General features: G+C 36.2%; 1 protein-coding gene across 12 annotated transcripts in view; it reads right to left on the bottom strand.

Moving 5' to 3' along the window:
- Window positions 1–15,658, bottom strand: part of NFIB (nuclear factor I B) — a 167,595-nt gene that overhangs the window by 49,545 nt on the left and 102,392 nt on the right. For all 12 annotated transcript variants that reach the window (XM_071731288.1, XM_071731289.1, XM_071731295.1 and 9 more), the window contains exons 4-6: window positions 9,466–9,534; window positions 7,223–7,343; window positions 5,616–5,734 (exon numbers count right to left, since the gene is read on the bottom strand). In XM_071731288.1, coding sequence (XP_071587389.1) covers window positions 5,616–5,734; window positions 7,223–7,343; window positions 9,466–9,534 — 309 coding nt within the window. The remainder of the gene's footprint in view (window positions 1–5,615; window positions 5,735–7,222; window positions 7,344–9,465; window positions 9,535–15,658) is intronic.

Below are 15,658 nucleotides of genomic sequence, written 5' to 3'. Positions count from 1 at the left end.
TCACTAATTTCAAAGGATGTCTAGTGCTGCCATCAAATTAACAAGATGTTGCCATAGTATATGTTCAGAAATTCACCACAGAATAAATGCTATGCACACAAGAAAAAAAACCAAAACCTTTTGCACTTCCCCCTTTTACTGACATGGGAGATGAATATGCCAGCCCTGAGTGTAATCAACAAACTAATCACACATGGAAAATGTCTGCTGTCCTTAGTGCAATATATTAGTCAAAATAAAAGGCAAAGAACCTATAATGAGATTCTTCTATAGAGCCTTTATTAAGCAAATAACAGCCATTTCCAGGAACGTAAAAAAGCAGACCTTTTTATATGCTACTACTGTATCTCCCACTGTATTTGTCTTTCTGTCTCTATTTCTAAACATTTTATTACTCATCGTTCATTCAGAAACTGAAGTGCACATGGACTGGGGGAAAAGTCAAGACCCTACTCTATTCACAGTATAAAGCCCCCCTATCTGCTACATCGAATATCTGAAGTTCTAGATACATGAAGTTCTAAAGTGGTCTAAAGCCATGTTAAATACAGAAGAATAGATATACTATGTTGATTTATTTTTGGAGAAAGTGTAAACTTAATATCATTCTCATCCAATAATGGAGGATGTATATTTTTTTGAAGTACAAACAACTTCATTCATTTAAAGTTTTTGCTGTTCTACTTATGGATTTTTTCCTCTTTCTCTGCCTCTTTAATTTAAAATATTCATTTGAAAGATCCTTCACCTACTTTTCTATATTTAGTACCTTTCAAGCTCTAAGAATAAGAAAGAACTTTTCATCTTTATGAAAGTAATGTTTAGCTTATTTTATGTACAGTAATTTTTGTTGTAAAATCACCGCTATGGAAAGTAGAAGTAAACCATTTCCTTACTGATTTTAAATTTAATTATCATGGCAGAACTACTGATTTTTAATGAGTAGACATAATGCCCAGTCATTTAACACTATCATCATCTCATTCTGCAACCAGAAAGAGGTGAACAAAACTCGTAGCCTTACAGGTAACTCTTCTCTGCTAATGCTATTGTTTGTTACTATGCTTTCAGCATTTTAGCAGCCATCAGGCTAAAAGTAACCATAGCTAAGACATTACTCTGGAAATACTCTAAAAAATTAATTTTCAGTGTATAGTTTATCACTTTATGAATGTACAGTTATGAAAACTTATCAAGTGGCAGTGTTTGACTACTGTGCATGCTTTATACTAGTTAAAAACAGAAAATTCAGATAGAACTGTAAGGTCACGTATTTCACAAAGTATTACTACAGTACTACACAAACTCATAATTCTGCTAAATACAGAAATATTAAAAGATTTCAATAACAGCAACATGGAAAAAGGAATATAGCAAGAGATTTACAGCAAACTACTATTTAGATACAGATATGTTTTCAATTGGTGTAAGACATGATCCAGACATTATTGAAGTTAGTAAGTCATTCAATTGCATGGACAATATACCGGAGACAAAAACTAAGTTTCACAAGATCTGACAGTAGACAGAAACTGAACTCCTAACCGTCATGTTAGGGCTCTGTTTATAAATTATATACCATTCCCACAGATGAATTTTCACCTTCTTAGGCTCTGTGATTTTTGAAGGATGATTAGTTACTCAGAAAACTAACGGCACAGAGAAGGTTTGGGAGAAATCCTTGCAGTTTGCCTATATGCTCTGCAGTTTGCTTATATGTAAAAAAAATAAAGGCATAAAATAGAGAATTTTCCCACAATGACTGAATATATAGACATTCAAAAGCAACATTGTAAATTCACAGAAATTTAGTTTTAAAAATCTCTTTTTGAAACTGTTGCACACACCCTTGTGTTCACATGTATTTTTTAAAATAGTCACAAAATTTGCAAGCCAGTGAAGTAAACCTCCAGGACACTATCCTGGCTTCACAAGCTTTTCTTTTCTTCCATGAAGATTTCTAATCTGACTTCAATAGTAAAAATAAAAATTTAATAATATTTTTTTGTTAATTTGAGTTTTTATATTTTATATCAGAATAATATGAATAACAATACCAGAGCACTGAATAATGAAGCTACTCCTCATAATCCTTCATGGATTGTCCTTGACTAGCCTTATGCCATCTAAAGTTCCCATTTTTCAGAAGTGCTTACTTTTTTTCTGCATCAAATGACATCTTCAGACAGCCAACTCCCCTACAGACGATACAACTCAGCATCTGGAAATCTTATTAAAACAGTTTTGAAAGTACAACAGGAAGATGGATAACAGCAAAAGGTCAAAGTCTGGAGGTATACAACTTAAAGTAGAGTGTGGTATGAGGAAAACTTTGTTATTGCTCAGCTAGATTTCTTTTTCCTAGTTTCACAAATGCCATATAATGGCTAAAACACAAGTACTCCTATTGATGCTCCTGCCCATCATGACAAATGCTTCCACAGTAAGGAAGCTGCAGAAGCTGTGAGGAGTACAACAGAATTGCTCATAGAGAATCACTCCTCTCTTGATTTCTACTTAACAACTAAAGTCAATTGTATTTCTCACAGCAATAAAAGGATGATCTAACCTGTTCCACCCTACTGCAAGTTTTCATTTCCCACATATTTAATGTCATTACATTTCCGTGTCACCCATTAATCTTTGACCCACTCTCTCCCTAACAAAATGGTTGGATTGCCCCTTAGACATCTGTGAAACTCTTAACTACTTTGTTCCAACCTGTTTCAGCCATTATTGTTTTCTTGTGATTATCTCCAGGACCAAAACTACCACTGTCATCTCATTTCTGCTACCTTACAAATGCAGCTAATGCAAGATATGAAAAGCTTTCATGATAAAAAAAATCTTTCAGATCTGTGTCTTCTCTATTTGTATGAAAACACATTACGCTTACATATGCAGATGAAAAAACTACAGCTATTTCAGGTCAGAAGTTAGAGACTTTGTTCTGTCAAGTTTGAAACAGAGACAATGGAATTGAAATCAATAATGCTGTCTCTTGGTATCAATCCTATTTCTCATTTTTTTACTTTCAGAAAAGTTTAAATCATGTGAAAGAGAAGCTAGTTACCCATAATGATGACACCTCTGCATATTGTCCTTTGTTGGTTTATTGGAATGATTTACATTTCTAGTGCTGATGACCTTTAAAGGCTGCCTGGAAAAGCAGTGCCTGTTGTGACATTAGCATTCCCTTATGACACTGGATGAACACAAATGTGATCCCAAATGCCTTCTCTTTTTTTTCATTTATGCCTAATCTCATATAGCACATAGATCTCCATGGGAGACAGGGAAGTAGTACCAGTGAGGTCTATGGTATAGAAACTACTTCCAGACTTTTATTCCTGTTATATTTGTGCTTGAAGGCATAAAGAATATAAATTTTAAAAAGTTCTACCCTGGTAAGACCTATGTGTTTAAAGGGAACTTTACACAGGAAGATGATAGTATGAAGATATGAAGCATCTAACAAACTAGCAGCAGAATAAATATGCCAGAAGCTGCCACATACCCTTTCCCCATAAGGCCAGATATGAAGGACAGACACTGCAGTCACTACATTACAGTGTTTCTGCAGCACCAGCATAACCTCAGAAAGTGATCGGAGTCAAACAGAAATGGTTAGAAGCAAAAGGCTTATCCTTTCCCCAGTATAATGGTTTCCAGACCATCTCAAAGACAACCTCTCTTCCAGGGCTCTGGTAAAATTTCAGTAGGCCCAGCAGTGTTGCACAAGAAGATATTCAGGGAGGAATGTAAATTCCAGGAGGCAAGAATAAAATACATGGATTCAAGTCTACCTCTTTTATTCTCTCTTACACATCTTTTGGAGCTGTCTGGTTTATGAAACCAGAGAGAGCTGAAGGCTGTACTGGTCCAGGAGTTTAAACACCAAATGGCACAGAAATTAAGTAAAGCTTCATTGTAAATCTACTCAAGCAATTTGAACAGTAACTTTTGTTCGCTATGATCAAATGTGACGGCTTGTAAAACTGAAAAAATCCAGTGCTTACAGAGCACAATTCCTTGCAAGCAGAATGATTCAAGAGTTATAAAGCAACAGAGTTGGCAGTTGAGATTTGTGAAAGGCTCTATCAGCAGGACCCACACTCAGCTGTCCATGAAGCATTGATTTTCTGGGAAGCCCCCACAGCTTACTCAGCAGCACAAAAGGGCTTCATTTCAGCAGTGGGGGTTAATTCCCCACAACCACAAAAAATATTTATTTAAAAAGCACAAAAATCAGTTGAAGAATAATCCTGTCTGTTATGAAAAATCAGAATAAAGTGTGGCAAAGTAGGTAACAGTCACAGAGGAAAATAATTTGCAAAACCGGAGAGATTCTGGTTGGCAGAACTGCTGTTTTGCTCTTCCAAAATTTGGTTATGCAAAGCCACAGGCAAGATTATTGGTTTAAAATTCACCATTGAGCGCTGCAAGCAGCAATAAAATCTCAGAGTCTCCCTGAGAAATAAAAAAAAAAATGATGAAGGAAAAAAATGAGTTAACATTGTGTGAAAGGAACAACCTAATGATAACACAGGCCACAGGACATGCAGAAGCAGATTAAAAGAAAAACAGCTATAGCAAAATTGTGAAAATAAAAAATAGCTAAATTAAACATCAACCACATGCTACCTTGCAGACCGAGATGAAAAAGAAAACTTAGCAAGGAAAAAAAAACCAAAAACAAAAACCTAAACCAACATAAAATTAGGTGAAAACAAATAGTTGGTAAGTATTTGAAGAACTGAAAGCAATGATGAGCACTGGACAAGGTGGGAAAAGCTGGGCAAACCAAAATTCGAAAATTGGCAAAGGAAGCAATGTCTTTTTCTTTTTATAATTTTTATGCACTGTGGTGTACCTTTCATGGTCTCCAAATAGCTGCAGCACCTCAGCCAAAGGATCCATTAACCAACACTGTTCACATTAGTTTGAACTTAAGGAGGTTTTCACATCAGAAGGAAGAGAGAAAAGACAGTACTGACATTCAGGTTTAAGAAACACCAAGACAAAATGAGGGAAAGTTATGACAATTAATTTTACTGTTTTGACAGCCATAACTTTCTTCTTCACACAAACATGTTCCTTGTTTCTGGTAACTCAAAACACATCAACACTTATCAATGCCCTTTAGCATATGGATATAGTCCCACAGAGCTATGTGTGGGCTCTTCAGAAAAGAGACTACTGGACTTATTCAGAGTCACAGCATGCACTCAACACGTGTACAAGAGCCTGTTGTGGTAAAACAAAAATGTGTAAACTAGTGTTGATTCAGTTATTGCACTGAGATTTTTGAGTTTTTACTTGAAACCACTGTACTCAAAATCCTGCTCAGATGATCACAGCATCGATGGTATCAGAAGCCTCCCTTGCCACGCATCTTTTCAAATAATAGATAAGGCAGTCGCCACAGAGAAAATTTATTATGGGGTTGTTTGTACCATACCCTGTTGACTGTTTGTTTTAATTACACTTACCAGAGAGAAAGGTAATGATTCTTGTTAAAAGCTATCATTTTATGGTAGAAACAGGAAGTCTGATGTGGAGATTTTTTGTATATTTCAATATTCTTTAAGGTAAAATGGTCCCATGTTACTCACCTTGATCTCTTTCATGCCATGTCCGACTCCCCGCAGCTGGTGAATTTGGAGAAGGATAAAAGTCTCCTGTTGGGCTGGGCTCCATATTTTCATCTATGGAGATAGTTTTGGGTCTTTTGCTGTTGAAGTAATGTGAGATTTGGCAGTGAATATGATTTGCAGCTGGTAGTGGTATATAAACTGTTTGGATTTTAAACAAGTATTTCAATAAAAAGTCATTCATGTATGCAAAGCAGAAAAAAAAATCGGATAATAGAGCTTCTATTAACTTGCATGGACAACACTATTTAACAATACGTAATTCAGGTATTTGCTTGCATTTTTCACATGATTTAATATTTCAGAGATCGCATGAACGGATAACATTAAAAGTCTTCCAGAAATGGGCTGAACAGCCAAGAAAACAATTCATGTAACATACCAAAGAAACATTGTGTCACGAGAGTGCTAAAAATGGCACAGAAACAATGAAAGCAAGACAAAGCACTGGGAAAATATTACTAGTAAAGTAAATGTAAAACAGGAATTTCTCTGAATGTGTTAATATGGAAAAATGTAGGTTATTTTATTTCACAAGGTCAAAATCCTAAATTTTTCAAAGAGTGTTTGAAAAAAACAAACACTTTTCATTTCAGACTAGCTTAATCAAAAACTACAAATGGCCCATATTTCAAGTCACACTATATAAAATGAGGCAGCACTTTAATACACTGCAAGGAAGTCAAGTTTCTTTGTAACAATATATACCGAAGATGCTATGCTCACTGCCAAAGAAAACCAGGATGAAGGTTTTAATGGTGTTGGTATTAGTATGAGTATGAGAAATAATAATATAATATTAATGTTACACCAGTGCTGTAAAAATTAATCTAACAATTTCTAAAATGTACTGCATATCCAAAAATAAAAATGTATTAAATAGAGGAATATGAGCAAAATAACTCAGAAGCACCAGGTGATGGTGGAAAATCATCCCAGTTCCCTGACATTCCTGACAGATCTTGTCCCACTGTGCAGACAATTCCTGACTCACGGGAGTGCAAAAATATGGGGCTTATGATATATATATATATATATAGTGTTTATGATATATAGTGCTTATGATTCATTGGACAGTTTCAGAGCTGAGGCAATGCTACAGATAAAGACACCTTGTCCTAATGCCTTTTCCACAGGAAGCAGTATTTGAACAATATATTGTTCAAGACAGAGGCCTACGAAGGAGCCTTCAAATGCAGCCTTTGTACCTGCAACCACCCTGTGCCATCGAGCCCTGCCAGCAGGTTCCCAGCTGCTAGACCTTCCAGCAACTCAGCAGTAGTTCCAGGATGTGTAGCTGTTCTCTTGGCAGATAATTTAGTGAGCACTTCAAACCCTGACAGAAGTTATTATCATCTCCTGTATCAGCAACAACAAGCAGCAATAACGACACAACTTCAAATTACAAGATTTGTAACATATACATCTGTACATAGGCTACATACAGAAGTAGCCTACCTCACAAAACCAGAGGAAATTCATAAAATAGTTGGCTCTCCACAGTATTTTTAATTGCTCGTCATACTGTATTAAACCTGGTTTCATTAGAATTTATTTCAAGTTTTTACCTGCTTGGTGGAGAGGACAATGACCTCTGTAGATTTACACCCGAATTCATATCATGGTAATACGGCTGGCTCGGAAGTTCTCCAATCGGGAAGTTCACTCCAGTTCCCTGGGTAATGGGTGCTGAAAAACATAATCATCATAATGACTCAAAGATAATTTCCTGTCTTTTTAGCCATCTTCTAATTTTTAACATTGGGGAAACCATCGAGATGTTACTACATGTATTTAATTTTCTGTCTCTTGCAGAAACCAAGTACAGACAAGTTCTATCAATGATGATGTATCTTTAGAAATTAATTATCTTCCTCAGACCCTAGAAATCCCTTATCAGTTATTCCAACTATATGTATATACATACATGTAATGTATATGTTTATAAATTTTTTATATAGCAGGTAACCTGAAATCATCAATATGAAAAACGTAATGCAGACCTCAGCTCAAAGTCAAACCTTCTGTAGAAGGATTTTTATAATGAACGAGGCAAGAAAAAACAGTCTTGGTGACATAACAAACTCCTTTCCATTTAGCATTAACACTTTTGTCTTAATAATAGCCTTTTGCACTAACAGCATGTTTTCCTGCCTCCTTTTTCTTTCACCTAGTGCCACAGGTATTGCTTTGAGTATGTACACCTACACAGAAACACATGCACTTCACCTTCTTACAGAGTCTGTGCACCGTAACACTTGGCATTTCAAGAATAAATTACATGTTACATATTGTGGTGCATTTAACTTTGTTCACTGTCTGTGCATTGTGCATTTTAACTACCTTTGGCACTTAAAAGAATAATTGCATGTTGTGTAATGTATCTGAAGGTTTGTATTTTTTCTGACAGTTCAAGTACGACTCTGTTGCGGCTTGAGGTTAAACAAATGCATGGTAAGAAATCCCACAGAAACCACATGCTTTAAGGCTTATTATTAGAAGTGTACTACGTATAACAGCTGCAGAAGGTACAAATTCATAACATAACTAAAGCACTGATTCTTGTATAATCCGAATGATCTGATGCTTCAAAAGGTATTTAGCCATCTGGCAACTAAAAGAACGCTGCATATTGCACATCCTCAGCCTCCCCAGAAATGAAAAAAACCATCTTCACCAAGCACAAAAAGAATAAGTCTTAACATTCCAGGATGGTAATGCTCAGCATTTTGCTGAAGGACTTAACATAATTTTAATTGTTGAACATTAATTTCTGACGACCACAAATTAAGACACATACATCTTAAGCCTCGCTAGGTTAACTGAATTCCTCAAGCATCCTTACTGGGCATGAGTTAATACCTGGGCAAAATTTGGACAGATAATTTTACAAAAATGTGCCTCACTGGTTTTGTCCTCACCTCATCAGAAAAGAGATTTTCCTGGATAATTCAATTGTTACAGTGTTTACGTCATTACTACTGACACTTCTAACTATAATTTCCAAGTATTTTTGTTCACTTCCTAGTGAAGTCTTGAGAAAAGTATTTTTAATAGTGTTGATACTAAAGGAATAAGTGTTTAGAAAACAATGTCAAATGAGGATATTCACTGTTTTTTTGTCATACCACTGTGGCAAATTCCTAGATGTTACCAAAACAGATCTTCTCATTTAATTCATTTCTGCTTTTCTTTCCACAGTAAAATCTTCACCCGTCCTTTTATATTTCTATTTTATGTTCTTTTTTTTTTTTTTTTTTTTTGCATGTGCAACTGCATAACATTTCTGATATCTAAGCAAGCAAATACAATTAGAAACTCACAGATGCAACAACTAAAAGAAAAATATGTGTAATGTATTTTTAGTCAACCTTTATATTCATGTTGTGATTTTTCTACTAAGAGCTAAAATTAAAAAATTCACTGAAAGAATCAAGATGGCTTAGTAAAATACAAGGATGTGTACGTAAACCTTAAGAAGCTGCAAGTCTAGTAGAACGTTTTGTTATATATGATAATTTTATTGACATATCAGTCCATTAGGCAGTGCAGACAGATGCATAACAAAATTATTCAATCTTCAAATACTGAAGAGACAAAAACAGTTTCTCCGGTTTGTAATAAAACAGCTTGTTTTATTACAAACACGTGCAAGATGAACTGTAATACTGTGGTCAAAAACAGCAAAATTGTGCATGGTTATAGGTATTTCCTACTCATCTTATATCTTGATAAAAAATAAACCTTAAGAAAAAAGGTTTACTTGATTATAAAGGGCTCTGGAAATTAATAAAGGCAAATGATAACTTACTTCTGGACACTCTCACAAGTTCTGACACGTTGAACACTCCAGATTTTACAAAACTGTCCTCAAGGTACACTGAAAAAGATCATAATACCATAATCAGTACCATGAGAAGATTAATAAATAAATATAGATAAGTTTATGCACCATCTAACAACAGTATTAACAGAGTCCCAGCACTATAATACACAGAACAAAATACACAGAAAGACGATTTAATGAGAGCTGGAATTCAGAAAGAGGTGCAAAAAAATCTTGAGGAGTTCTGAAAAACAACTTTTTAATATAGATATGAAAACTAACAAGCAATAACTGAGTACCATCCAGAAAATGTCTAAAAACTAGTTCCCTTTATTATCATCCTCAATTTTTAAGCCAGTACTGAACTAAAAACTGTATCAGCTAGGCAAAGCCATTTCATCACAGAGCAGCCATGTCCCTGCATACATTTCTGCTAAATGGATTTTAACTTAACTCTTACGCTGCTGATAGTATCTCTCCACTTCCAACTCTACTATCACATCATCACCTCTGAGGCAGAAGAGGCTTTTATAATTATTTCCAATAAAACCAGGAACTTGGGAAAACAGCTGAGCTATTTAGTGTGTTTTATATACATGATTAATTACACATCTGCTGTTTTGCCTTATGTTTATTTATTTTAAGATAAATGCATATGATATACCTTCCCTACTATGAAGTGCAGGGACAGCTTGGGAGTACAACAGTGAAACAACAGCTGATAATCAAGTCTTAGGCCTCTAGGATACCTCGGTAATCTTACAAAAAGGAAGATGAAGAAACCCAGGTTCCTTTGGAAGTGTCGTATCAATAACCACTGTAATAAGCTGACTTGACAGAATTTGAGATGAAACGAATCACAACCCTTGCAGGCAGGAATGCCAGCCATTTACCAACAGAAATACTTAGTTCTACACTTGGTGCACATTATCACTACAACAGTACTGCTCTTTACTTGCTTTCATGTGAGATGGTGCAATAAGAATTCCTCACTGCGGTTTCTCTAGTCTCCTTTCTGAATTAACACAGATTTTTTCTTTTGTGAATTTTTCATTCCATATGTGTGAATGACTGTTTTAAATGTCTTTATAACAAAACAAATAAATAAATACAATATGCATCTACTGGAATATTTACTGATTGGAAAACAGTGCTTCGGTACTATTTTCTTTAGGTTTCTTTTGGCAATTACTGTTTTTTAATCTTCAAGTAAACTGAGAAAATGCTGCCAGTATAATCAGAAAAGAGACTGCAAGAGTAGTGCACTTCAGTACATCTGGAGAAATCTCTACTTTCCTTTTAGGATCAGACAAGGAGGGCTGAGGCAAAAATAGTGGTTTTTACTACTTAACTAGCTATCTTAACTAGGTTCACAGAGCCACCTTACCCAGGACCTCTGATACAATTTATCAGTGCAGGTATAAACAGTGCACCCCACAACTCAAGCTGAAAGAATGTGAAAGCATCCAACTGGGGACATTTCCTGACATCTCTGTTACTCTGTCACAGCTATAAGCAAACGACAGTTTTCCCCAGCTAAAAATTATTCCAGCACCACATACCTGTGAGATGATCCTGAACAATGTTATGCCAGTGGCATTATCTTCCCATCTTCCAGTCAATATCACTACATACGATAGCCCTGCATAACACTTTATGCAACATCCCTGCATCTCTTTATTTCCACAAGTAGCTCTGCAGGCTTATCTGTCTTTTTTCTTCACTTCCTTTCATATTTTTCTCTGTCTTATATTTAACAGCGTCTTTCCATATCCATTAATTTTTCCTCTTTTATTGTTCTTCACCTGGATGTTGCAGGCCTCTCTGAAACCTTATTCAACTCCAGTTTCTAAGAAGTAAGAGCCTTTCTCTTTCAACTTCTGCATTCTCTTGCATACTTTCTCCCATGTATTTTGTGTGGGTGAAGACATGACATGGCTTCTCAAATATTTATTTCTTTATTTGACAGAACTTGTCATACTCATATTAATAAAAATTGTGAAGAGTCAATGTTTCATTTTCCCTTCTTTCTGTTTTAATTTTTTAACCAAAGAATGATCAAGCTGGATGAATGCTAGGAATTCCTCCAACAATAGCAGCCTTTCTCTTTTCTTCCTATTTCCTCCAGCAATAACAGTATGAAGTAGCAAATAGAAGGGATATTTCCAAAGAAAAAAATACTTTCTTGATTTTTTCTTTCCTGTAAGTGAAGTGTCCTTAAGCCAATGTAGAAATATGCAGCCAGATGTGGAGCTGGTGATGAGACAAGACTGAACTTTTCTGCTGCTTATTAAAATACTTCTACTTTGAAGCACAGCTTCTCTAATTCTAGTTACACTAACTTGAGAGGAGCTTCACTCAAGTGCAGATTAGTTAAGCTATCATTACAGTGAGAAAAATTCCCAAGGTTCATACATATATACATATATATATATAAAAAGCCCATGTAGGATTATATAAAAACACAGACATATACGTGTATATGCGTGCACACAGACAGATATATGTGTTTAATCTTTATCCTTCTCTCATGAATTCTTAGTTTTCTCACTGACATTACTGAGAATACCCACACAGCATAAACATCAATACAGTGTGTCTCCCTCCCTGTGATAACGAAGTGGGAACAGAAAAAACATTCTGCCACTGAGTGGTACCCCTAATTATCACACTCTCAAAGAACAATGCATTGTTGATTGATGGGTCACTGTCTTTCACCCAGGTTACACCCCACCTTGGATGGTCCAAAAATAATGACTAACAGATCTATGCAAATTCTTCGCGTGGCCTTAGGAAAAAGTGGGAAACTGCAGCTATTGTCTATTAAAAAAACAGCTTGATTTTTTTTTTCGTAATGTAATGTGACAAAATATCATTAAAATTTGATGCCATGATAAACAGTTTATGTCACAGGCACTGAGAGACTTCACCCTGAGCCTTATTTTCTAACAGGTATGGTAGATTCCAACAGTGACTCCAAGTGCAGGAAAATAAACACAGGATGCTCACTCAGTTTCAGCATCACTGGACTTCAATATTTCTAACTCTTAGGGAGACAAACCATGGCAGGCAAGCTACAGAACTATTCTTGGCTCCCATCTGTGCAATAGGAAAATTTTTAGTGTCACTAAACTGCTGTAGTTTGTTGCAGGAACATAAACTCTACATACTAGAAATGTTGAAGAGCAAGACTGCACGCAGCAGGACAACACTGTGGCATTTTGACTTCATGGTGTGAGACACTGCCTTTTACTTTCTGAAGGTGATCTTCCTACTGAATAAGAGCTAATATTCATAATCACACTACTGTACTGCATGCCAGAAAGAAATATGATGTGATAATCTTTATAGTATAGGTCTTACTTTTTTTTGATTAAGCATTCCCTAATGTATTCTTTAATATTAACATATGCAACCTGATCCAGTTGAGCGTATCTCTGCTTACTGCAGGGGGGTTTGGACTAGATGACTAGAGGTCCCTTCCAGCCCAAATTATTCTATTATTCTAATTCAAAAAGCCTTAAATTAGCATTGTCAGTGTGTGCTTCCCATCTGTTAAGTGCAGAAACTAAAACACTTGAGAAGTCCATTTGGTTTATTCCTCATATAGAGTGCGGTGTATCTTTTGATGGTCATGACAATACTTTGTTGTTTTTATTGTTCAAACCTAAGCACTGAGTATTATCGTTTACTGTAACTCATCTTGATTGAGATCTGACTCTCTGAAATTATGCATTTCACTAATTGTCAGTATTCTTAAAAAACTGAGTTCTACAAAAAAGCACATTTCTGCAAAATTCTGTATAGTCAGTAACTTCCAAAGCTACAAACAACACTGGATTTTCTTCTGCATTTCCTTTTAGTTTTTGTAGAAGGAAAGTATAAAACATGTCTTTTCTCTTTGCCATTTTTAGAGAAATCGTCTTTCTGATACAGATTTTCCAAACATTACCACAATGACCAGACCAGTGCCATCAAAGATGAAAGATAATAGGTTAGGCTGAGCAGCAGTTCTGATCAAGCTCCCCAGATACAGTCAGTGACAGGAGAAACCTTCAGTAAGGCCTCCAACTACTGTAGAAGCTATTCTGTTCCAGTCCTTCTACATTTTCCACTCTGTTCCTCTGCTATGCCTTCAAAAGCTGAGTTACAAGTACAGCTTTTAACCATGATAAGACTTAAAACAGGAGGGGAAAAAAAAAAAAAAAAGTTTAAACCTACTGAAAAATATTGCAAATTTGCACTAACATGTTCAGGGCTTGTACCCAGATTACCTAAAAGCTTAAGTGACATCTGGCTTTAGAAATCTATAACCAGCCTCTTTTGTATCTTCTGACTTCTACTTTTGTGACTAGAATGCTTATTTATGTTCTGCTCCATACTGATTAGTGCCAAACCAACATTTCTTCCTGGCATCAAACATCCTGATTTTTCATCGGCACAGCCTTGATTTTGATCAACTTATAAAACAGGAGTAAGGATCCAATTAGAGCAGGATACAAAGTGTTCTACTGTACTTTTATTTCAGGTTCTTTCCAAATGCACAGCAGAAGACAAACTTACTAGCAGTGAGACAGGTTCAGCATTTGGAGCTACTGTGAGAAGAAGGGCTGAATGCTTTAGTTTGGTGTACAGAGTACTTGAAGACAGATGGAGCTTGAATTAAGGTATGCACTTTAATGTTCGGGATGCTGCTACTGGTTTGTTTAACTACTGAAACTGCTACAATTAGAGATTAAATCATTTCATTGTATAGCCTCTCTTGGTAGTGTCTTTGAGTTTCTAAGTATCAGCCCCTGCTGCTCTCTGCAGTACCCAACTTCCACAGGAAGCTCTTTAATTTCAGCAGGAATCCTAGTGGTGTACAGCTACTATCCAAAGTTAGAACTGATAGTGGAAAGTTAGTCTCACACTGTTCACAGACAGATAACATACAGTAAGCAGATTTCCAGTTTGTCTCCTCATTGCATACATTTTGAAGCCAGCATCTCAAATAGAATACCAGAAACAGGTTCCCCCTGCACCAGAATTTCTTAGAGGCAATTAAGGGTTGATAACATGGTCCAAGGAGTGACACAGAAGATTTCATCGATGAAGTAATTTGAAACAGCTGAGCTAGGGTCTGTCCAGAGAATGAAGCTATTTCGGTTATCACATTATTGTCTCTGGCCTTGTTGCATACCCAGAGTTTGTTTTGGGTTTTTTTCCTGAAAGCTGCAAGGATGGAACTGGGACAGGAAACATGTTGCAAAATGAGCCCCTGGCTCCACTGAACTTTTTAGTACAGCGAGGAACTAAGAGGGTACCTGCGTCATGTTGAAAAAAAAATGATATTTTCAGTACTTTCAAGTTATTACCCAGAACTTCAATGCTGTAGTAATTTGAAGACTTTTAATGTCTTCATCCACACTGCTTCAACAGGCAGTGAAACCCATGTACTTAAAATCCAAGAAGTGAGTTGCCCCAAAACCTCGCAAAAAACTGGAAGGGTAACTAACAGAGATGGATACTTTCTTCCACTCCAGGGTGTCTCATGTCATATAAAAACTACAGTCAAGATTTAACAAAAGGTTGAGGGAGCTGCTTTTTAACACGTATAGGCCCACCATGTACTGAACAGGAATTTTCTGATGCCAAAGCTGTGCCCTGCCCTGAGAATGCCCCACCTGGCTCAGGGCTGAGGGACTGGCAAGGAAAAGTATCATCTCTCAATCATTGGCATTACTAATTCACAGAGCATTTGGGAAAGGAGAACTCCACAGAAAATCAAGCCCTGACCAAACCCAGCCCTGTTTTGTTTGAAGATCACTATCTGAGATGGCACAGCTGCAGGCATATAGATACAGCAAACATTTCAGAAAATCTGCTCCCAGGCTGAAACAAATGAGGTGAATATATCTTTGTTTAAATACAATTCTGCCTGAATCCCCAAATTGCTACTATGCCACCATTGCTTCCACATTCAAAGCTGCTTACAATGATGAAGCCAGGGAACATCTCTTCTGTTCTTGTTAAAAAGGGGGCTAACTCCCCATCCTCAAGAAGGTGCCTCACAAAACAGTAGAATTATGAAACCGTCTGTGTTTGGAGTCTTTCAAAACTCAAAGACGTTTGCTTATTGTATTTCCAAAATATACGCAAGGTGAGACCACTTTACTCTTCAGAAGTTATTTTTACA

This window comes from Heliangelus exortis, chromosome Z (assembly GCF_036169615.1).
Source record: "Heliangelus exortis chromosome Z, bHelExo1.hap1, whole genome shotgun sequence".
Taxonomy (NCBI): Eukaryota; Metazoa; Chordata; class Aves; order Apodiformes; family Trochilidae; genus Heliangelus; species Heliangelus exortis.
This window is presented reverse-complemented; position numbering and strand designations above follow the sequence as displayed.